General features: G+C 41.0%; 2 protein-coding genes across 4 annotated transcripts in view; both read left to right on the forward strand.

The window, feature by feature from the left end:
• Nucleotides 1-17,494, forward strand: part of LOC308196832 (uncharacterized protein) — a 38,967-nt gene extending 21,473 nt beyond the window's left edge. Inside the window, exons 3-4 of one of the 3 annotated variants that reach the window (XM_080596466.1) lie at nt 16,344-16,394; nt 17,322-17,494. In XM_080596466.1, the coding sequence (XP_080452592.1) occupies nt 16,344-16,394; nt 17,322-17,456 (186 nt within the window). In that variant the 3' untranslated portion in view covers nt 17,457-17,494. Of the gene's footprint in view, nt 1-7,977; nt 8,266-8,285; nt 9,296-16,343; nt 16,395-17,321 lie in introns of those variants that run through there. The other 2 variants (XR_013952426.1, XR_013952427.1) reach the window with 2 other exon arrangements.
• A 139-nt stretch (nt 17,495-17,633) lies between these two features.
• The window catches only part of TNKS2 (tankyrase 2), a 29,078-nt gene continuing 21,652 nt past the window's right edge, over nt 17,634-25,059 (forward strand). Inside the window, exons 1-3 of the mRNA XM_080596463.1 lie at nt 17,634-18,031; nt 23,558-23,782; nt 24,806-24,901. Of these exons, the coding sequence (XP_080452589.1) occupies nt 17,830-18,031; nt 23,558-23,782; nt 24,806-24,901 (523 nt within the window). The 5' untranslated portion in view covers nt 17,634-17,829. The remainder of the gene's footprint in view (nt 18,032-23,557; nt 23,783-24,805; nt 24,902-25,059) is intronic.

Here is a 25,059-nt window from a genome sequence, read left to right on the forward strand (position 1 = left end):
AAGACTCTGTACAGGTTGGTACATAGATATTTGTGCAATTTCTTCAGTGCTCTTTGGTTTGTTTAGAAAATAGCAGTTATCTGTATTTTGGCATACAATAAGTTACATTTTATTTGTGGTTTGGGGGACTTTTTTGGAAATCATTCTCATATATGATTTCAGTCATCTATGGAAAGAATGGAAGGTGGAATGGAAACAGACTGTAATTGTTCTCTCAGGCCTTTAATGTAGACCTTTTTCTAAACTTCTCGTAGACTTTTAACATCTGCCACCATTTCCAAATGACACCCGTTCACACACATCTATAAAACTTTTGTTCAGTCCTTCCAAATGCTGATATACAAGCCATTTACTTTGCTTGCTGCAGCAATCATGGATAGGCCAACGCCACACTTCTTTGGAGGTTTTTTATCTGACACTACATTTTAAGATCCTTTTCATCTTTATTTCCCTTTGTGTTGCTGCTTCCATCTTCATATCCCTTCTCCTAATTCCCTTTGGTTTTGTTCCCTCTCATGCTTTCAATTTACATTTCACCTTCTCATCCCTTCTGGCTCCAAGTCTTTATTGAACTGGTTCACCACATTTCCACTTTCTCTCCCATAAACTTTTACCCAAAGCCTGTTAGCTTAGGAAAAGCCACTAAGATTTTCATTACTACTTTAACTCACCTCATTTAAGCATTCTGGGAACCTTTGAGTTTTCCTATCTGAAGCCCTTTCTGAACCACACTGCTCCTAAAGCACACCAACAAAAATTTGCTTCAGACCACTTAAGGTTGCTCAAATACTAATCTAACCCACACACATCCTTCCTGGTTATTTCTTTTAGCTACTTTGTGTTAACCTGGCAACTGGATGGACTTTGCTCGTTGAGCAAAACGCCATGCATTAAGTTCATCCAGCTTGCACTCTACTGCAAAAGCAGAGAGCTCACCTCAGTGATGCTGACGTACATTTGCTAGTTCTACTTTAGGGTATAAGAAGCTATTTGGGCGCTTTCCTCTGAAGGAGAAAGCACTGGGTATTTGAAGGTGAAAAGGAATTCTGTTTTTATTCACGTGTTAGTAAACAGGAAAAGAAAAAAAAAAACCTCTCAACTCGAGGTAGTTCGAAATTTTTCTTCGTTACAAAATCAGACTGTTCAGAAGAAAAAGTATTCATCAGACTGCTTCTACTAGGGAATCCTTCCCCGAGAGTGAGAGAGGACACAGAATAATACTTGGTATGGGCATGGCATGGCAATCATGTCATTCTCCTGGGTTATAGAAAACCCATCCTAAAGTTTCTGATCCTTTTTACATATTCTTACATAAATGTATTTCTCTTCAGTATATTTGTATATGCAAAGTGGCATAGCTCTAACAGAGAGGCTGAGAGAGACCAATTCCAGAAGAGGCATTTTGCATTCTATGGGTAGAGCAAGAACAGGCTATCCCTCAGCCAGCAAGTGTCTAGCCACATAAACTGGCTGTTACGGGAGAGGAATTTGTGAATCTGTCCTTTGGGAGCAAGGAAGGGAGTGGAAGGAAGCAAAATATTAAAAAATAAAGCTCAATAAATCTGTTTCCATCCACTCCAGAATGCTAACTTTTTTTAAACTCTGTCCCCCAAGAGAAAGGGAAAGTCACTCCATTTGTAGCTTCTTTCTCATGGTAGTCATAAAGATAGTGAGCATGACAGAAAATAAATTATAGCTCTCTATAAGAAGGGTAGCGTGGATGTATCAATTTTACTACTACCAGCATGCACTACACATTTGGTTTTTCCATAGCCATATTCATAATTCATACTGTCTGTATTTGACTATCCCATGAAGAAGGTGTTTAAGGAGAAACTTCTCTGCTAGTCATAACAGAGCAATGGTGAAAGCAGGATGGGGTGTTGGTCAATGGAATGTCTTTGTTTTAGAAAAGGCACCTTATCAGGGCCATTAGCTCCAAAATCAGGTTATGAATGCCCTGCAGATATACCAGAAAGTAAAATAGTATGCCTGGCCCTTTTTATGCAACACATCATAGGTACAGATAGAGGAAGAGAAGTGATGATTCATTATCTGTTCATCCAGAAACCAAGATGCTGATTCATATGCTACGTCCTAAAATTTCTCAAGTCTAAACATATTCTTGACTACTGAAAAATCTCTTTAAAAAGTGTTGTGCCCAGGGGTGTGCCTGTGCCTTCTGTTACTGATCTCGTTCTAAATCAAAAGGTCTACATCATCGTTAGACTCATTGTTACGTAGTGTCTTTTCTAGTCTGCCTTACTTCTAGTCTCCTTTGTTATGTTTTACAGGTTATATAGATTAGTTTTGCACTTTTTCTTTTCAAATGGCATGTAGAACTTTAAAAATACATAATATGATCTATAGCATATTATAGTTTTGTAAACCACATTCCAGACTCTTGCTTGTGCCATTTATTATATTATTATTGTTAATGTTATAGCCATATACAAAAATGAAGGCAGACCAATTCCTTTTGTAGGTAAATATTTTTCTGTCTAACGCAGGGAACCTCCTGAACTCAAACTTTTTGCATTGGTTTGTTGCACAGCACAACCTTCTTTCTACCATTTTTATCAAAATAAGGTATTAATCTCTACGGTATTTAAAAGGTATAAAACTATTAGAGTTGGATACAATGCTGATTAAAAACAGCTAAGCCTAATGAAATTACAAATTTTCTGAAAAACTTGAAACATACTCCAGTGTAAGCACATCAAACCACTGTGAAGTGATGATTAACTTGTTACTTATTAGTATCAAAAGTCCCTGCCAGGATTCTCTGACATTTCTTTGATATGTTCTCAGCTAAGTCAACAGAGATAACTCCTGTTGCTTTCTTGGGTCCTCAACGTCCTCAGTTCTTAGGATCGTTTCCTTTCTTCTTCCATCTGAATTTGAAAGACAGAGTAATTATTATAATTCTTAACATCTTTTTCCCTGAACAACCAATGTTACCACAGTCAGTGTGTAACCCTTACAACACAAGTAGTAAGAAGGGAAGAAGGGTGAAAATTTCCCCTGCAAACTCCTAATATCTTTTTCTACCCTTTTTTTTTTTTTTGGATGAGGCAAGAAGATACTTAGAAATCCATTCAGTGGGAAGTACTCTGAATTTTGAGACAAATCTTCTCTCACTGTGCATCATCCCCGTAGCCCCAATAGTTTGCACAAATTTAATGAAGCACAAGGTTCCTTTGAATACACGGGTTTCTGTTCCCCAGTGCATTACAGTTCTTCTGTGCCAGTGTAACTCAATTGACTTGAATGGTGTTAAACAACACCAGCCTGTTGCAATGCTGAAAAGAAACACCTTAAAAAAAAAAAAAAAAAGCCTATGATAGTTTGAAGAACTGTCACCTAGTATTTATTTCATCATGTCTGTATTGTTTGTGGAAGAAAAAGTGGTTCCTTAGACCAAGTGAGCATCTACATTGCCTGTGGATTGATACTGGTAGTAAGTTTCACAGCTGAATTACAGTGTTTTCATGCCTTATCAAAAGCACCACGGCAGTCAAGGTTCTGAAACATGGAACTAGAGGAAGATTTTCTAACAGGAAGAAGGAAAAGAGACTTAGAGATACACTACTGCATACACACCAACAACATACAGCCAAACTCCTGTAGAATTCTTTGAGCCACTGCTATGTTGTACAATATTTTAACTGTTGAGTCAGCATACCTTTAGCATGGTGAGACTACCGAAACGTATTGTAACTCCATTGCTGATACATAGCATCATACCTAAAACTCGTTTTCTTCCTTTTTAAGTTATATGAGCAGATGAGCTCAATTAGGCATTGAAACTTCATTCTTGCAGGTAATTGACTACTCATCCACCTTAAATTTGTCTTTGGTAGTCTGGCTTGGATGGCAGGTGGTAGAATGAATGATGCCAAAATTGTATGTAAGAATTTAGAGTGCGTAAGAGAGATGTAAGCGTACATTCTGAGAAAATGCTTCCTTTGCTTTTTTAATCTGAAAAATGGGGCACTTTTGAATAGGAATGTCTAGAATTATCTATTAAATTGGTTCTAACTTGGAATAGAGGCAAAGAGCAGGAGGAAATGGTGATGAAAAAAAGACATGCCAGAGTAGGAGATATGTTGAGTCAGAGACTCCATATCTCAGAAGGCTGCATTCTGTCTCTGAGCAGTGTCCCAGAATGGCTGCTGATGTGGCACCTCACTATGGTGTCCTCCACTTTCCTCAGAAGGGAACTGGAAGAGAGCACCACCGGTTCACATTGGTCATTTTCTCCCGTCACATATTTTGTAATTTAAATGCAACAAGTGCCAAGAAAGAACTACAGAAAAATCTTTATTTAGACATGTTGTCTAAATATGGAGGAAAATTTTACATCTTCAGAAACTGTTTTCACTACAGCTCAGTGTTTTGTAGTCACACTTGGCTTTACCCAAACATCACTACTCTGGCATAAATTCCCCCTTGAGTTGTTTTTAAAAAATGTAATTGTCCTTGAGCAGTGCTAAGCACAAGGATCCTAATTCAGAGGTGATGTTAGCTACTCCCCTAGCTACTCCCCTTCCTTCACTCCATTGGCTTCGCCTTGTGCCTGAAGTGATGTAACACAAATGTTGGGAAAAGGTGAGAGTTAAAATGGTGCGTGATATTTTAAGAGTAACATTTTCCTGCCATCCCATTCCTTCTTCTACTGCTCTTTTTTTTGTCCCTGCAGTTAGAGGAGCTCTGCCAGTCCCCCAGCACGCCTAGCTTCTGTGTGTGCCAGCACAACAAATGCTCCTCAGTGGAGGAGCAACTCAGTACAACAGGGGATGCAGCCTGCCATCCCTGACCTGTTGATGTGAGGGGAAGGATTCAGATTCATCCTTACTTCTTCTCACCTGTAGCTAACAGAGAGCCAAGAACTGATCAGTGATTCTTCCTAAATTATTTTAGGTCACATCAAAGAGGTTTGCTACGACCACGGCAGGAGTTCAGATGAATTTCTTTGCCCTGAAAAAAAAATAAAAGTGGTCATGTTCTTGATTGCAGCTGAGAGGCAGCTTAAAAAGTTATCAGCCTGTCAGCTCCTAAGCAGTGCCTGACTGTAACTGTGCTATTAGACTCACCATATGTTAACATGTCACGTGCAAAAACAAGGTTTGCATGTCAATGGGTCTGCTGTGAGCAAGCTCCAATTCAGCAGCTCGAATGCACGGTTGTGAACATATCTTTTAAAGTGAAGGGTCTAAATCAAACTCAGAAACAACTTTAAAATGGGAGGGCATTATTTTCCTATAGATAAATGAGTGAAATGTAGTAAAACACAAATAATAAAGGAAAAGAACATACAAATAATGCCAGGTATGAGTCCCTGCAGGTCACTGTAGTCTTGCTTTGAGTTTATTGTGAATTTAGCCTCCAGTGTCAATACCAATTTCAAGTCTGTCTCAATTGTGGGGCCCCAGACACAGCACAACCTGCCTAACCTAAGCTGCAAGCATAAAAACCAGTTCCCCATCTCTCTTATTTTTCCTTGTAATCACTTGGCAGTTTAAATAGATGATGGAAAAATTGCTAGTTAGTAAACTGTTCAGAGATCCCTGAATTGAAAGGCAAGATGTGAAATGAATGCCAGTTAAGAAATTATGGAAAGTCTTTCCCTTCACTGTGATCAAGACCAGGAAGAGGTATTATGTCTTTTCACAAACATAGTTTTTTGTTGTTGTTGTTTTTCTTTTTACAAACATAGTTTTTCCTATAAGAGAATCAACACAAATTTTCTTATTAAGCAGCCACAAAGTGCAGATAATTGTCACGCCTGTTAAAATATTCCCCCCTGCCTCTTGAAATGTTGTGTGTTGCTTTTTTTCTTTTTTTTTTTTCTTTTTTTAAATATTCACTGATTTTTGTTTTTCAAGACAGGGTGAATGTAGTTAACATTTATACTAATGTTTTCAACCACTAACTTAAGTGTTCCAGTGCTTAGCAAAACATCAAGATACGAAATAATTCTGCGCACCAAATATTTTCTTAACCATATTTCTAGGGCGGATGTTATCAAAACGAGCACCATATTAGCCTGAAAAATCAAGGTCTTTCACTGATTTTAAATTTCTGTTTGGAAATTTGTTGACACAATGCACATCGTGTCTGTGCTAGTTTCTCTTCGCACAACTTCTTTTTCTCTGAACAGTGGGCAGGAGGCAGGGTTTCCAAATGGCACAGACCGTGTTCCAAGATGTATCAGAGTGCCTGGCATCAGTAGTAAAAAAAGCAGCTGAATTTCCCAGTACTTACAATAACCACACCACATGTCTAGATGCTTTACATAACTCCTCCCAATATAGGCACAGAGGTGCTATATCAAGCTTTTACACAATGCAAGTTTGGAAGCTCTGTCTGGGGAGTATGAAGTCACCTAAGCCTTCGCATTTGTGTTGGGATCAGCTGGAGCAGAAACATGAGTTTAAAAGAGGACACTGGCACTTAGCCAAAAAAAAAAAAAAAATATTAACTGGCAATAAATCCTCCCTCTAAAGTACTTGGACAAAGTTTAACTTAGACATTAAAAAAGTCAGTAACCAGGCAATTTCAAAATACAAACACAATCTTGGATTCCCTGGTTTTCAGTAAAGAAGAAATATATTTCTGAAGTGGTTCAGTAACTAAAGGATATATCTGGTTCTTTAGGCTTCTCTGTCCTACAGGTTGAGTTTCAGTTGTGTCCCAAGCTGACTTCTATGCATACAAACAGATCTCTAGCTTGAGATCATAACGTGATGAGCTTGGCCTGTGTTGGAGCATAGTTTGGAGCGTGAGCATTTCTCATGCTCAAACAATAATAGTGAGTGAGGCCACAACTAGGCCGTAACTGCTTGGGTGGCTGTAGCATTCAGGCCTGTAGCAGGCCTGCTTTTACTGAACTCCTCTTTCATTCATGAGTTAACTCTTCTACTGTATAGACCGTATTGATACCTCTAGAGGTGAATTACCTCTACGTAACAAAAAAAGAAAAAATAGCTGTCTATATGCTGTTTTGAAAGAGCTGGCGCAGCAGTGCCAGGCTCCCTCACAAGCTGCTTGCAGGCCGCAGCCTTGGTGGCCTCAGTGCTGTGAGGGACCAGCTCGCGCCACCCCTTAGCCTGGGCTTGCAAGTTTGCATCGTGCTGACAAGAGTGGCCCCAGGGCAGCCCTTCGTGCTTACTTTAGGTTTAGCTAGTATGGTTTCCCATAGCTTTCCTCAGCAATGCAAGTGGCATGAACACTTGTATAATTACTTCCTACCCTCTGTAAGGTGAACTTTTTTTTTCTGAGACCAGTTGCCCCTTCTGTGTCACCTGAGTAACTACCAAATAAGAATAGCTTAGAAAAGAATGATTTTATTCAGTTCCAAGCTTATTTTTATATAAACTATTTTGGCTATATTGGAGGGTTCCTAAAACTTTCTGATGATTTCTTACTGTGATCATTCTCTCTTGGAGAAAATGATAGCGTGAGGCCCAGCATGTATCAGTTGTCCTGATAAGAAAAGTCTGCACTATGGTCACTCAAACATTTGATAAAGCAACCAGTCATCTTTCAGATCACTTAATCTAGCTCTAGAATGGTAAACACGTAATCCTAATAGAATTATTGGATCTTATTTATAGTCAAAAATGCCTGAGCAGAAAAGAAAGTCACAAAGCATTTGTGTACCCTTCTGTGTATGCTGCTATAATTTCTAGAGCTTTGCACCACTTTGAGTACACAGCTGATACTAGGGGCTTTGCTAGTTGTGTCAAACTACAACAAACTATAAAAATGTTTAGTCTGTCTGCAGTTAAAGATCCCTAGAAACCAGCATGTTTTCCGTAGATTTTTTTTCAATGAATATAATGGGGTTTGGCTGAGAACAAATGCAAACAATGCCAACTTCTGTCACGTGCTTATCTGCTGCATAGGATTGCTGTTTACAAGCTAAGAGGGCCACAAAAATGGCTAGGTCTTATGTCCTTGTATGTACTGCAGGGCCTATTCTGATCCACACTGAAGAGTTTCCATACGTGGACAGTGTCAAGAAAGCTTTGCTGCATCATCTATCCAGGCAACAACGAAAAGATCATTGTTGAGATTATTGAGATTTAGATAGGAAAATCTACCATGAGAAAGATATTTCACTATTATGTGCCTATAGAGCATTTATTTTGTGTGCATTGATAGCATTTCAGATGTCTTTAAGGTTTTAAGATCTTATTAGTCATGATCTCCACAACCAATATACTTTCTCACTCAGCTGTTCCTTTTCCTGTTTTGAAATTGTTTGGGTGATGAGGTAGACCTAGAAGGTAAAGTACTGGGCAAGTACGGAAGAGTGAGGTAGAAGACTCCTTCAGCCAGTACCTTGAGACCTCATGTTGAAGACCAAAGATCCTGGCCAGATGAAGCAAAGAACTGAGAAGGAAAGGGAGAAGGAAGACTATTCGCTCTCCTGGAGGGACTCCAGAGTGATGGAACCTGAGATATATTTAGTTTTATCCCCAAGTTACCTTGCTGTTGAACTGACATTCTGTGTAACTTAATCTTAACAGCAATGGTTGACATTTAAGTAGCTCTGTAAAATAAAAAGGGCCTATTTTGTATTTTTGTAGAAACATATTCAGTCACCTCTAAAATCCAAAATGGATAACTTTGAAATATATTTCCTGACTATCTAAAACAATTTAGGATTTAGAATTACATTGAAAAGGATTACATTTAGGATTACACTGAAAAGCGTTGTCATTTAAAGAGGAATTTATCAGGTGTTAGGCACTGGGTGTACTGGCCAAGTGCACAGAGGGTACATACCATGCAAAATAATCATAGTCTCAGGTGAAATACAAGCACTACTATTTACTATTTTTAGGCTGGGTTATTTCACTGTGTGACCATGATGTTGAGAGTGACCATAATGTAACATTTCAACAATCAAGTTCAGTACAAGAAAAAGTCAATGGTTTTCCAGAATGAATGGAAAAATGATTTTCCATGCATCAATAAAGATATAAATTACTGTGATAAGGCAATATATAAGGTTTTGAGATAACCTATCCAAAAGAAACTTCGCAGTTTCTATGAGGAATTACAGAAATAAATGAATCAAAAAAATAATCCTAGAACAAACTGTTCGAATAAAGGTGTCAAAATTTTCCCTCTCTTGCTAGAATCAAGAAAATCAAAAAATCCAGAAAAAGGTTGTATCTCTACCTAAATGAATAGTATGTTGCCATTTGTTTACATTACTTAACCGTGACAGGAAGCAACAATACATAATTTGCTAATATTATCCCATCCTTCTAATGTATAATATTGGCTATAAACAAAGACTACCAATATACATTAACTCTTCCTTCAATGAGGAAAACAATTTTAAAGTTGATTTAAGCATTTGTGTACGTGTGGCCCAAGTTGCCCAAGACATTTTACTTTTAAGATGTTTCATAGCTAGGTTTTGGTGGGCAGCTGAAAGAGGAGTATTCCATTTGTCTACATGACAATTCCATGAACCTGCATGTAAAATGTAATCCAAATGAAAAGAAAAAAAAATACAACATTTGAACAGTTAGAACTTTCGTAAGGTATCATCATTTGTAGCTGATATAAGAACTTCAGTGAATCAGTGAACTTCCTTGTGCTAAATACTCACTGAATCTTTGTATAGGAATATACTCTAGTGTAAAACCCAGCAAACCCTTTGCATTCCATCAGTGAAACTGTTGGAAGATTTTTCTCTTGTACATGCTTAACCAGGTTAGGCATACAAAAAAAAGAGACCTAAGCTTCAGAGTCTCAGAATTAAGCTAAATTTATGACTTGTATTTCAGTCTGTAAATTAGTTTGCTTTTAAGAAAATTCAAGCATAGAATTATTTGACCCATCCAGGTCAAAAAGTTCCTAGGTTTCATTAGGACCAATTGTAAACTACATTGAAGTTATAACCAGCTGTTGTGTTGCATTACTTTGCTTTGATCTGAGAGGTCTGATAAATAGATTCTGTCCTCAATTTACTCATGTGACAAACACATGAAATAGCAGTGAGGATTAGTCCCTTAAATACAGCGTTACTGCCCACTCGGCATTCATGTAGGAACACAAATACCTTTACTGGGTTATAGAATCATATGGCCTGGGTTGGAAGGGACCTCAAGGATCACCCAGTTCCACCGCCCCTGCCATAGGCAGGTATGCCACCCACTAGATCAGGTTGCTCAGGGCCTCATCTAACCTGGTCTTGAACACCTCCAGGATGGGGCATCCACAACCTCTCTAGGCAACCTGTTCTAGTGCTTCATCACCCTCTGAGTGAAAAAAATCCTTCTAAACTCTAATCTAAATCTCACCTCTTTTAGTTTAAAACCATTCCCCTTTGTCCTATCATTATCTATCCAAGTAAAGAGTCTTTCTCCATCCTTTTTATAAGGCCCCTTTAAGCATTGAAAGGCTGTGATGAGGTCACCCTGAAGCCTTCTCTTCTGTAGGCCGAACAGACCCAGCTCTCTCAGCCTGTCTTCATAGGTGCTCCAGCCCTCTGATCATCTTTGAGGCCCTCCACTGGACCAGCTCTAACAGCTCCATATCCTTCTTGTGCTGGGGGCCCCAGACCTGGACGCAGTGCTCCAAGTGGGGCCTCATGAGGGATGACTAGAGGAGGACAATCACCTCCCTCAACCTGTTGGCCATTCTTCTTTTAATGCAGCCCAGGATGCAGCTGGCCTTCGCTGCAGGGCTGGTCTCAATGAGTTCTTCTCCTAGTCTGTACTCACGTCTGGGATTGTCCTGGCCCAGGTGCATCACCCTGCATTTAGACTGGTTGGACCTCATTAGGTTTATGTGGGCCCACTTCTCAAGACTGCCAAGGTCCCTTTGGATGGCATCACTTCCTTCTATCCTATCAACCACACCAGTCAGCTTGCTGTCATCTGCAAATTTGCTGGGAGTGCACTCGATTCCATGTCTATGTTGGTGATGAAGATAATAAACAGTAACAGTCCAAGGACAGACCCCTGAGGTACACCACTTATCACCAGTCTCCATTTGGACATAGATCCATTGATCACCACTCTCTGGGTGCAACCTTCATGCCAATTCCTTATCCACTGAATAGCCCACCCATCAAATCCATATCTCTCCAATTTGGAGACCAAGATGTCATGTGGGACCATGTCAAAGGCCTTGCAAAAGTCCAGGTAGATAACATTGATCGGTCTTCCTTTGTCAACTGATGCAGTCACTCCATCATAGAAGGCCACCACATTGGTCAGGCACGATTTACCCTTGGTGAAGCCATGCTGGCTGTCTTGGATCACCTCTTTGTCTTGCATATGCCTTGACATTGCTTCCAGGAGGATCTTTTCCATAATCTTGCCAGGCACAGAGGTGAGGCTCAGTGGTCTGTAGTTCCCTGGGTCCTCCTTTCTACCCTTTTTTAAAAAGGGGAGTGATGTTTCCCTTTTTCCAGTCACCAGGGACTTCACCTGATTGACAGGACTTTTCAAATATGATGGAGAGAGGTTTGGCAACTACATCTGCCAATTCCTTCAGGACCCTGGGATGCATGTCATCAGCCCCCATAGACTTGCACGTGTTTAGTTTCATCAGGTGATCTTGATCCTGCTCTTCACTTACAGTGGATGGGACTTTGCTCCCCCAGCGTCCATCTACAGGTTCAAGGAAATGAAAGACTTAGGAAGCCTGACTGGTAGTGAAGACTGAGGCAAAGAAGTTGTTGAGTACCTCAGCCTTCTCTATGTCTGTTGTTACCAGTTCACCCTTCTCATCCACCAGAGGGGGTACAATCTCCCTGGCCTTTCTTTCCTGAGCAATGGAAGAACAGAATCCCTTCCTGTTGTTCTTTGCATCCCTTACCAAGCTCAGTTCCATCCATGTCTTGGCTTTCCTTATTCCATCTCTGCACATACGGACCACATCCCTGTACTCTTCCCAGGCCATGTGTCCCTGTTTCCACTGCCTGGGCATTTCCTTCTTGTGACTCAGTTTGACCAGCAGATCCTTGCTCAGCCATCCCAGCTGTCTGCCCTCCCTTCCTGCTTTTTTACGCAGGGGGATGGAGAGTTCTTATGCTCTAAGGAAAACATCCTTAAAGAGTCTCCAGCTCTGCTCAGCTCCTTTGTCCCTAAGGACAGTGTTCTGGGGGATCTCAGCTACTACATCTTTAAATAGCTTGAAGTTTGCTCTTCGGAAGTTCAGGGTCTTGACTTTGCTCTTTGCCAGGCCTGTATTCCTCGAGATCACAAACTCAACCAAGGCATAGTCACTGCAGCCCAGACTGCCTCCAATCTTTACCTCTTTAACGAGCTCTTCCGTGTTGGTGAGAACCAGCTCAAGTAATGCTTCTCCTCCGGTTGGTTTGTCTGGTACCTGGACCAAAGTTATCCTCAGCGCACTCTAGGAATCTTCTGGATTGCTTACAGCCTCCTGTGTAGCTTTCCCAGCAGACATCCAGGTAGTTGAAGTCCCCCATCAGGATGAGAGCATGCAAGCACGAGACTTCTCGTAGTTGAAGCAAGAATTCCTCATACACAGGCTCCCCTTGATCTGGCGGCCTGTAGTAGACCCCAACCACAAGCTGTCGTGATGCAGATTTTAAACCTTGCATATAGGAATGTAAGAATTGTTTTAATGGATCAGAAAACTTTTTCCTCCAAGAATATCTGTTTACCCTTCTTGAGAAATTATTACTGGCTACAGTAAATAGTAAGTTGTTGGAAAAATCATCCCAAAGGAGAAGCTTCTAGTTGTCACGTGCTGGTTTAGCTCCATGATAAACAATGCTTAGCACACTAACTGTGTTCACTTCACATAGTCCTCCTGTTTGTTTTTTTTTTATGGCTTTTTTTTTTTTTTTACTGACAATTTATGATCATTGGAGTTTGAGTCCCATAATCTTTTGAACTTACTTCCTAGTTACTGTCACTCAGTTATAATCTGCATAATATATACTTCACAGTCTTTTTTCATATCTGATTTTAATGACTGTAACCACATTCCTTCTTTTCATCACAATTCCTATTCTGAATCAGTGCCATGCCAAGTTTTCAGTAGAAACCTTCCATTAAAAATGTTGAAATTCATTGGATTTGATCACTATCACTTCATGATGAAACTACAGTTACTTCTTGAACCAAGTAACTGTGTTGCTTCAGCTTAAGTCAAGAATAGAATAGCTTTTTTTTTTTTTTTTTTTTTTTAAGATTATGGAACTAGCTGTTCCAAGAAGCCATCATTTGAATTCTTGAGAAATTGCTTCTCATAGATTTGTCCTGAAATAACATTTTGCCAATCTACGTGCAAGTAGTTGGAGCAGTACACTACCACTTTTTAAAGAATGATTAGACTTAGTTGCTTCTTTGCTTTTCTTCACACTGCATGCTCTGCATGGTATTTACATTACATACTATAGGCAAGAAATTTAGGTATCCAAATTAAAGGTATAAGCTTCTTATATGATCAGTGGAAAGAGGTAAAGTGCTTCAAAGGGCAATTAAGAGCCCATCAGTTAGAATCCAGCCTGCCTTGTTAATTGCATAGAGAACCTGGGCACTTCTGTTAAATGCCAGGATAAATTGTGAAAATGTTTGAATGTGCCCAAAGCCTTTTTTTTTTTTTTTTCAGTTGGGACAGGAAATAAATATGAAACTCTGTTCAAATAATGTCACTTGACCTGCAATTTAAATGCATGGAAATTCTCTCATTACTTCTAGCTCCTCTGAATTTTTTCTCCCACTAAAATGAATTTTCCAAGAGAATTACTGTTTCCCATCTCAGTCATTTCTAGACAAATTCTAAGCAAAGATACTTAGGTATCCAACTTTATTTTTGCTTTTGGTTATCTTCAGAAAAGCTGAATATGGCATGGTTGGATAGACATTCTAGTTTGCCTGTATTTCCTTTTAGCTTTTTCCTATTATCATACCTCAGAGATATAAATGGATATGTTTTGCTAGCATCCCTAGTCAATGCCTATCTTTGGCTCTACTCCTCTACTGCTGCTTGTGGCTTTCTTCCTAACAACAAATAACAATTCTCCAGGCCTCTGCCATGTTCCCATGCTGGCAGTCCACGTACTTTGGTTTTGTACGTGCAGAGTCTGTGCTTTTATAAAAGCTCTCTGTCTTCCCAGACATGTTTGAGGCACTACAGAAAAACAAACAAAAGTTCCCTTTAAGCCCTCCATGTATGTGTCTGCCTAGTAGCCTCTGATGGGAAAATTGGAATAATTTTAAAGATGTCACAAGAATCCAATTCAGGATTAAAGGCTCTAAGGCTCTTTTTTTTTTTTTTCTTTTTATGTATATATATATTTTTTAAGTAATCCAGTTTCCATGAATTCCAACATGCTTTTCTGTGCTTTTGGTGTCAGGAACACAAGCTTCTCCCTACCGCTAACAAGAATCTTCCCTAAATGTATCATGTGAACTGTCATCTTCACAGCAGGTCACCGCGTTGCTGAACAGTTCTCATGGTTGCTGCATACACAGATACAGCATTTCAATGACTACGTCGCCTACCATTACAGCTTGTCAGCACTGCAGTTGTAGCCCCATCTCCTGGAGGGACCACTTAGCTATGTATTTGATCATCTCTGTGATGCTCATTCTCAATATCTCTAAGTTTCCTTTCATTTTATTGTGTTTTTTTTTCCCCCCTTTGTTTTTTCCAGAACAGTATTTTATATTTTCCACTTTACCTCCACCTGCTGGTAAAACGAAGCTGGCCCATACAAAACCAGTAACTACAGAGATGGACTGGCAGGGGAAAGGAACTAGCTCCTGCTTGTTTAAGATGAGTAGCCAAAATACCTGGTAGATAGGATGCAAAGGGGAAGGAGAAAGTTAAGTTCCTTTAAAGCAGTGGTTGTGCCTACATCCACTGTTGTACAGCTGTACTGCTTTCATTTTGTGGTATGCTCTTATTGTTAAGTTGATCACTCTATTTTTAAAAACTAGTTTGCCCTGACAAAGTCTCTGTTCATAGTTTTAAAAATATAGTAAGTAAACAGCAGGCCACTTCTCTTCAAAATTATCTATTTTCTTTATTTCTTTATAGGCGTGTTTTATAATTTCCTGATGTACAGCATTAATGACTGTTGAATTTGGGTTTTGGTTTGGTTGTTTTGCCAAGTCTCACCCAGAAATACTTCAAAAGGAGTAGATTTTGGAATTCTTCGGCAATAAGTTAAATGTCTGACCACTTGAAGTGTCCTACTAATTTTACTTTGCATCCCAAAGAAAGGCAAACCGCTAAGGAAATGGTTAGGAAGCACTGAGAAGTCCTCGCGGAGCCAAGGGCTGGGAGGTGAGGGCCGGGCCAGCCCTGGGCCTACGAGGAGGCCTAACCAGGCCGCGTGTACCCAACCTCCCCTTTTCTTTCTTGCCCTCTGGCGACCAACCAAGCATGCTTCTAAATAAATTGCTCAAGGACCCGCAAAAATACTCTAATGTCTCTATTAGAGCAGGCCATGCCACTGAAATAAATGTGAGGCAGAGGTAGAGCTACTGGTACCTCACAAATTACAGCCCCAAAATGGCAGTCACGGGTCTGTGAGGTGCTAATTGCGAGCCTCTTGGGTGGTGCTGGTAACAGTGGGGCCACAGCCCCTGCTTTCTCTAGAAAAAGCCCAACAGAAGACCAAAAGACACTGCTGAATTTTACAGATTATTATCTCATAAAAGAAATAAAATAAAACAAAAGATTTTACGTAATGTGAATCTGAAAAGTCAGGGTGACGGATTCAGGATTCGTCCGCCAATCCTGAAAGTTGGTAAGTCTTTGGCTCGCTGAACTCAAGGCTAATTGAATCCTGCTCTTGGAGTATGTTTTAAAATAATTTTCCATTCACAGAGACCTGCCATAGTTTTACACTCCAGTTGTCAGGAAGCCATACTGGGAAACGAAGTTAGGCCACAGGTGATTTAGAAAAAATAGCATTTTTCTAGCTTAACAATGTAGAAAGAAGTTCTTTATTTTAGATCCAAAATAGCTTATATTTTATAGTCAAGGTCTTCTTTGAACTCTCATTTATCTCCATTAGCATTTCATAATAGCTTTTGCCAAAGAAAGAAACATAGCTAGAGTTCATATTGAACTAGTGAAAATAAGTTCTAGTTCTTCTTTAGAGGGCCTGGGCAGCAAGAAGTGTTTGTATGGACACAGACATTTACACTTCCGCAGACACACAACCCCTTCTGCTTTGAAACAGAAACAGACAATTTCAAGATAATGCATTTGCTATTTCTGCCATCGGCATGAAGAAGGGGTAAGAATTCAAAAGCTTGTCTTTTTTTTTTTTTCCAGCTACGCTAATAAGACTAATAAAATATATTTTCTCTCTACAGATCCTGTTTTTCTGCACTTCTAACATCACGGAGATGACACTCTTTACATGGGTAAAGTGAGAAGCATTTCTTAGGAGTGTCTTGTGATTTCTTTTCCGCTTATAGACTGCCTGCTTTTTTGCCAGATGTAATAAATAAATACGTCAGGCCTCTCTGAGGTGCTTTGGCACATGCCCTTACCAGAAGACTGGGGCTCACAGGGAGGACACGGTAACTCTCATTTCCCACCTGCACCACACCAGGAGGTGCCTGGGGTCAACTGGCATCCCCACTGACACCACCTCTCCGAAACCCCACGTTTTGAAGAGGAAAGATGATGCAGTGCAGACAGAAAATCTGTCTCTGCAACAGGGCACTCATGACCTTCATCAACTACCTTTTCCAAAGTGTTTTTATTTACATATTATAGCATGAGTAGAAAAATACATTTAAAATATTACCAAGTTAATCCCTTTCTAGTTAGCTTGTGACCCTTATGGGATGGAGAAAGATGTTCCATTTTTCTCCAAAACCATGAATTGGTAAAGTCAGCTAACAGTATATCCCAATCTCTTTTAACTTACGTTGTATTATTTCCATTTTATAATTATTCAAGCACTTCCTTTTCAGAAATGTATTTTGCTATATAAATATGTAAGGATTTTCTTCGATGGCACCATGAAGTTCTTTGTATGAGAATGCAGTTTTTGTTGTGGAGAAGAAAAAGGTCTTCATTACCACATCTTGATCTACATGTGATTACTGTAAGCAGCAAGGGAATATTTATTCTCTTGTGGTACAGATCACTCGCTCTACATTTGCTTTTTTGAGCCCCAAGTCGTCTCTTAAAAAGAAGGGAGGTTTGTTTTGTCGTAGTTCCTCCCCAACTTTGACAGAATTATAGACAAGAACTGTTTCGGGAAGGAGGTATGTTTTCTCTGTCATAGTTCCTCCCCAGCTTTGACAGAAGTGTAGAGAAAAACTGTTTCACATGAACAGGAATCCAGTTTGGAATGGCGTTACACAATAATGGACCCTAGGGACGGGACAAGAGCCAGTAAGGAGGCAGGAGGAGTTCTGTGCAGAAGACGTCGCCGGGACAGCGGCAGCCCCCTCAGCCACGGCCCGCTCTGAGAGCGCAGTGGCAGCCCCAGGGGCCGAGCCGGGGCCTGCGCCCTCCCCCAGCCCTCACACGACGCCCCGCGGCAGCGCTGCGCCGCCCTCTGCGCATGCCCAGCCCCTGGCTAGGCGCGTGCGCTCTGCGCTGGGTGCCCGCCCCTTCCTGCTGCAGCGAGGCCGAGGGCGGCGGTGCTGCTGCTACTGCCACTGCTGCTGTTACTGCTGCCACTACTGCTGCCGCTACTGCTGCCGCTGCGTCTGCTGCGTCCGGACCCCTCCACCGCCATGCGCCGGGCCCCGCGCCCCGCCCCGCGCCCCGCGCCGAGGGCCGCCGCCGAGGGCCGCGGGCTGTGAGGGGGGCGCCGCGGGCTGCTGGGCCCGGCCCGGCATGGCGGGGCGGCGGTGCGCGGGCGGCGCGGCCGCCTTGGCTGAAGCTCCGGGCTGCGGAGCGGCGACGGAGCCGGCCCGGGAGCTGTTCGAGGCCTGCAGGAACGGGGACGTGGAGCGGGTCAAGCGGCTGGTGCGGCCCGAGAACGTCAACAGCCGGGACACGGCGGGCAGGAAGTCCAGCCCGCTGCACTTCGCCGCAGGTACCGGCCGGGGGCCGCCCCGCCTGCCTGGGGCTCGGTGCTGGGTGGCCGTGGTGTGGGCTGACAGCACGGGCAGGTGATCGCGGCCCCCGGGCCGCCTCCGTCGGCTTCAGCAGCCGTGTTTATTTTTAGCGTTTCGCCCACGGAGGGTGGCTGTCGGAGAACTGGGTTTCTAAGTTTTCGCGTCCTTATCGGTAACAAACAGGCTTTGTTAATTCAGCACTTAAAAGGCAAATAACTGACATCACAGGGCAACTGCTTCTGCTGGTCGCTGGCCAGAAGATTGTCTACCACCTTTTCAGACAAAGGCTTGATTGTGGCGGTTGTTTTCGTGTTGTTCCTCCTGGTTGCACTGCAGCGTGAGGCGCAGGACCCTAAGGCGGGCTGGGTGCGAGAGGCAGCAGCTGCTTTTTAGCTAAGCAATATGGATAACTGATAAAGATGTTCATTTCTTCATTGAGTTATTTTGGAGAAGGTTTCTAATTAAGATGCCGCTTTTTCTCATGCAGCAGAATTAATGGATCTAAGTGCCTGAGAGCCTCCTTTGCAGGACAGCTGCATTTCGCAGATTTAAGATACTTGAGCAGCAACAGCCCAGGGGACGACTTAAAATATCCTGTCAGAGGAAAACAATTTTGCAGCTATCTTTTTATAAGTTTGTCCTGTGTGTTCACTCATAAGCTGTGAATTTCTAAATGAGTTTGCTTCACAGCCTTTTGGAGAAGCAGGAGGCTGTTGTTTTTGTTTTGTTAGTTTGCTTTTTGTGCCTAAGGTGTTTCTGATACAATGTAGTGATCTAGTTTACCTTTCTGGACAATGGTGGTTTGTTTGGGCTTTAAAAAAACAGAGCTTCAGATCTATAGAAAACTTTTTCTTTAAAAAAATAAATAGCAGTCAGTTCATGTATCTGTTGGACTTCTGACACTAAGCGGGATGGTGTGTGTAAGTGGGAGAGGCTGTGGCCCTGCTTATGTCTATTTCAGACTTGATACAGAGAAATGAATTGGCTTTCTCGCAAGACTGAAGGGTATGCCAGAAGTTTCTGGTTAAAATGTGATGTAAATGCATAATTTCTTGATTTAGTGCTCTGCCACTGCTTCAGATCACTCGTTGTTGTCAGCATACCTGTAGTAGACTCAGTTTTAGAAGATGGACATAAGCAGCTCCTGGATTTGGGGTTGTTTTTGTTTTGATTTGCTTTTTCCATGTTATTCACAGTTTGAGTAATTCTTTTGTCTCTTGAGTCTAAAGGAATTACATTCCAGGAAGTAAAAGCAGAAGTCTGTTGTATTTTTGCTTTGTTTAGCCTAGGTGTGTGTTCTTAGAAGATACGTTACAAAACTTCTCTGACTAGTTTCATTCAGTTACAAGACTTTGTTTTATGGAAGAGGTGGAGCAGAACTGCAAAGATAGTTTACTTACTGCTTTTTTTCCTCTCTTTGGGGCACTCTGGAACCTGAACTTGGGTTTCGTTTTAATTGACTTTGCCCGGACCTTTTTTCCCTTACCTGGCAACTTAAAAAAAGTGTTTCATTTTACACCTGTCATTTTGTGTAGGAGACTTTTTTCTTTTTTTTTTTTTAAAGAAGAAAGGTATTTTAAAAGTTTTCCCTGGGAGAGCTTGTCTTTGTTAGAAGTAATACATATTGGGGTCTTGATTGCTCTCTGGGTTTTTGTAGCACACAGCAGCCCACCAGCCTTTGCAACGTGGAGGGCTCAATCTTCTCTCACCATTAGCTGCGTGTGTTTACTCAAGGGCAGTCAATCCTTTTCATTGTCAGCAGTGCGTTGTCAAACTGACAGTATCATAATGTTTTGGTGACTTGGCAATACCAAAATGCCCTTCCTGCAAGTTAAAATTCATCCAAAAAAAACCCACAGACAGCTGGGGCAGTGTCAGTGGAGAAGAATGAGAGCTCAGTTGTTTGTGTAGCTTATCCTGTCAGAATTAAGTGAATGTCAATTATGACATTATCTATACAGATGCACAGGCAAGTTTATGTGGTGATTAATATTGAGTATTTGTCAATTAAAAGTTTGTAACTTTTCAGAGGAACAAGTGCAGTGAGCTGCTCAGCTGATGTAGGTGGGAGAAGGGAGGCAGCTGAGGGCCCCTGGTAGCTCTGCTACTTTGCAGTAAGAAATAGTGTTTGTGATAATTAGACTGGTTACCTTGCACAGGAGCAAGCTGTGATTCCGTTTAGTTGGTCTTCTGGTGGGAGCTTGAGAGACACGAAAAAATTTAGAAGTGACATTAAAAAAAAAGTATTAAAACCGTTCTTGCAGCAGTGGACTAACGGCAAAGAGGAACTGTTTCTGTCGGCAGTGGCTCCTGCCTGTGTCAGCACGGGCTGTCCTCTCTTTCCACTCACAGTGAAAGCAGGAGAGGCCATTGTACAGAGTTTGGCCGCCTCCTCTGTACACATACATCCTGTGGAAAATACTTCTGTTTCCATTTGTGGTGCTCTCTTGTACAAATGCTTCCCCGGAGCACTGAGGAGTCCCTGCTGCGTGCTTCTTGCTGAAGTGCAGTTACAGCAATCGGTCTGATGCAGGTGATCCCATCTCAACATTAAAATAACAGCAGGTAGTTTGGAGATGTTGCTGTCCTTTTTGGAGGTGTATTTCAATTGGACGCTGGCTTTGCACTGAGAGAAGCTATGGGTAGCTCATGAATTGTCTGATTGAACCGATGTGCTAACCAGAGGGCTCCCAGGTGAGTTCTCACCTGTAGGGAGGCTTACCGCAGCTCGTTGTCCATATTGGTATTGATTCCTGCTCAGGCTGGTGGCTGTATTCAAAATGGTGGCTATACACCACAGCTGTGAGGGACAGGAACGCATTCTGCGCAAGAATGAGTGATGTTTACCACCCAGACGTGTAACTTCTAGACAGAAAGTTGGATCAGAGACTTTTCTAACATAGCTAAAGCGGTTTCTGGAAAACGTTCTTTGGTACCAAAAGAAGATACCAAGCAGTCTGTTATCAAATAGCAGCTTTGAAAATGTGTTTGCAGGACTGTGGCACTTGTGAAAAGGCTACTCTGAATAGATACTGTAAGAATTTAGCAAATTTTCATTATGCATTCAGCCTAGAAACAGAATTTCTGGAATTTTTGAAGATGCAGGAAAAATTTAAGAGAACCTATGTAAGAAAAATAAGAGTACTTATGATATCTAGTTATGAAAGCTAGATTTGAGAATAGTACAATATGCTACGTATAGTTTAATACACAAGTGATTCGTCTGCATGGGTATATATTGTATAGGTACTAATTTTGTGGGGCAGCAGAAATAGGCACTGATGTGCTGCGAATATGGCTTACTGTGCCCGTGCAGGTAAATTGGTTTTGCACGGGTTGTAGGTCCGACCCAGTGCGCACCTAAGTGTGCTGACCTCCTGTTCTCCGTTAGGACAGGCCAGGTGCCTTCTGTTGATTATAATACAGTAACCGTAACACTGAGAGCAAAAAGTGAATCTGACGTACAGGATGTGGCTCTTCAGAGGTTAAGGTGCTAGCATGCTGAGGTTGGCATTACTGAGAATGTATTCTGAAGAATCGAAACACGTTGCCAGTACGTTGTTGTGCCTGTTGCTGTACTTTGGAGTTCATTCTGAGGTTAGAAGGTATCACAAATCGCTTTTATAACGATGAGAACTTCGTGGGGCACGTGGGGAATGTTTGAGGGAGGAGGAGGAAAGATGCGTTCGTGGCCTGCCTCTGGCACGTACAGCTTCCCTACAGAATCTCCTCTCGGCATGGCTAGCTGATTACGTTTGTAGACTTTGAACAATGAAAAGAATAGGATTGCAGATTCCAGAAATGGTTTTAAATTGCAATATTTGTTTTTTGAGCTGTTAGCAGGGGAAGTGAAAGTGCTTCGTGGTCCGGGATTTCAGCTGCTGTCAGTCTGGGAGAAGGGTCAACCGAATAGTTAGGTTTATTGAAGAACAGGCTGAGAGAGTGTTCGGTTGCAACAAAACTAAAGCCAAAAAGTTCAGTTGTAACTAAAACATGCTTCAGTGATTTTGTTATTGAAATGCTGCATAGTTGTCAGGAATAAACATAATTTCTAGGTTCTGCTTGCCTTGTCTTCTGTCTACCTGCTGAGGGTGGTTGGATGATGGCAAAAGTTCAAGTTCAAATTCACTAGCTCAGAGTACACCGGCGTTTGCAGCTGGAGGATTATTTGGTTTGAGATGAAGCTCAGTTGAGGAGACATCCCCACCAGTTCTTGACCTCTTCAGGAAAACGGTTTGTAACTGTGGTATTTAAAGCACAGGAGTCCGGCATGCATGGGACATTTCCCAGCAGGTACCTGGCACAAGTCTGATACATCCCAATATATGGCTCTTGCCTGTGCTCACAGTCCCCAGGACCCGAGCAGGCCTTCGTGAAGCCTTTGAGGGAATGTTTCAGGCAGCGTCCTTTAGAACACAGGTGTATAGGCACGGTAGCTATAAGCAGAATTCCTAAGTCACGCTGGCTTCTTGTAAAGATACTGAAGAAAACATGGATACGTTTGGTAATAGTTTGAGGTACTGCAGTATTTGCTGTTATATAAATGTGTGAGATACAGATGAAGTTAAATAGCAGTAGCGATAGAATTGGCTTGGAACAGCAATTACCTTATTTAGAATACGTTTCTAGCCCAAAATCAGCATATTTTTTGCTGTCCAGTAACATGAATGACAGGATCGTAAAATTGCCTCAGAATGTGTGAGAGCGTTTTTGTGTTTCGGTCACAATCGAATATTCATAGTCAGATTAGGGATCACTTAAAATAGACTTTATGGACATCTTTCAGTTACGGTTGTGCATTTCTATAATATATTTCATCTATGGAAAATGGTCGGTCTCAGATACACTTTTTTACCTTCCTAAGGATTTTCTTAAGTGATCATTTCAAAGGTGGCAACTGTGTGTGCATTATGTTAATTAATCTTTAGAAAGCAGATAGCCATGCTGATGGTTTTAACTTGTAAGCAGTGCTGTGCTTGCTTTTTATAAAAAAGTAATGTAAAATAATTTTCATGCTATGTGACTTTTTTTTAATTTAAATAATTTAAAATATAAATCATATATGCATTGACTTGTAACCAATCACCACTCCTATTCCCTAAGCTCATCTATTGGTCCTTCTGCAAACTGGCTGCAGGTTGGCAGTGTTGTACAAAATATTATTAGCTTTAATTACCATGTAAAATGACTGAAAAAGAGGTTTTGTTGTCAGTGTTCTGGTTTCTGTTGTTTTTCAAGAAGCTGTTGACTCGTGGGAGTTCTACCAAAATACTAATTGTTCAAATATTGAATATTGTTTTTCTACTGATTTTAATATAATTTGGGGGGTTTCAAAAACAGCTTTACCATGTAAATGCTCCTTTTGTAAGAAATGCCAGTTTGGATTTTTATTCAGAGAGAAAATCGTTAAATCTTGGTTTAATACGGGTGTGTGGTGCAAGGAGTTTCCTTCTCCAACATCTTTTATCCTTGGCAGATGAGACAAAGCTCTTTCTCTCTTCCAGGTTTTGGTCGGAAGGATGTAGTTGAATATTTACTTCAAAGTGGTGCCAATGTCCACGCACGAGATGATGGAGGTCTTATTCCTCTTCACAATGCTTGTTCTTTTGGACATGCCGAAGTTGTCAATCTTCTCTTACGGCACGGTGCAGATCCTAATGCTCGGGACAATTGGAATTACACTCCCCTTCACGAAGCTGCCATTAAGGGCAAGACAGATGTCTGCATTGGTAATTTTCTTCCACTTCTCCTGTGACTGACTTGTTTGTTTGTGTTTGTTTTTTTTTTACCACAAAATCAAGAATCATTTTTATTCTATGAAATAAAAGACCATTTTTATTCTACGAAACAGTCAGTTTATAAGGATTAAAAATAAAAATCTTGTATAAGCTTAAATTCATATGTCAGTTTTATGAGGAACAAAGTAACTACAATTTTTAGATCTGTTTTTGATAATTGCCTAAGTGTAATAATTCATGTTGACATCATGGGGGAAAAGCCTTAGTGATGGGATGGAGCTAGATTCTCTTCTGCTTCAGCCTAGACTCTTACATTGCCTTCTGCTGTTACTTACAGTGCAGTGGAAAGAATAAAACTGTTTTTTAATAATGGATTCATTCTATCTCTTTACATTGCAGTCATGTTAAATTAGCTAAGGATATGAACAAAATTTAAACAAGCTGAGTACATTATATTGATGAGGTCTCTTGACTACGTAATTCTTAAGAGGTAGGAAGAGGTAGAAAGGTAGAGAGTTTGAGAAACTAGTTTTTTGATTGTGTCGTTTCCTCCAATATAGTTTATTCAGGAGCACATCTGGAGAGTAGCGTATATATAACCTGGTTGGTTTGTCCCCAATATCAGTGCAAGGTCGATGAAGATGTACAGCCTTCTACTGCTGTGTACTGTTTAGGGTATAGTCTCTAATGGTTTTGAAGTAGTGTGCTCTGGACATAATGAGAAGTAGCTACTGTTTTTGGGGGGAGGAAAGGGGGACAGTCTCAGTTTTCCAACTGAAGTTGCCTCCTGCCAGTTTCTGATTGTTCCGATTCTTCTCTGCTCTTTTCTAATAAAATGTGGTTCCCTAGTTAAACTGTTCACAGGTAGCATTATGGAATTCTGACATAAAGAAGTTAAGAGGGGAAGTTTGAAATGATAACTGGGTTTTTCTTTTGTGTTTGCTGCTTACAATATATCTCATAAGGCTTGTCTTGTAGAACTGTTTTCTCATGAAAACCTTTTGCATTTTGAAGTATTGCTGCAGCATGGTGCTGAACCGACCATCCGGAACACAGATGGAAGAACCGCTTTGGATTTAGCAGACCCATCCGCAAAAGCAGTGTTGACTGGTAACTGATAATTTTTAGATTACTTTGACTAATAATGCTCCAATGAATTTAATATTGGGGGGAGGGGCAGGGGGGGACAAAAAAACAAACAAAAAAACTACAAATATACTGTATTACTTTTTCTATGTTTTATAATTCTAATTAGAAAATTCCCATAT

The sequence above is a fragment of the Anser brachyrhynchus genome (genome assembly GCF_964034855.1).
Source record: "Anser brachyrhynchus genome assembly, chromosome: 6".
Lineage (NCBI taxonomy): Eukaryota > Metazoa > Chordata > Aves > Anseriformes > Anatidae > Anser > Anser brachyrhynchus.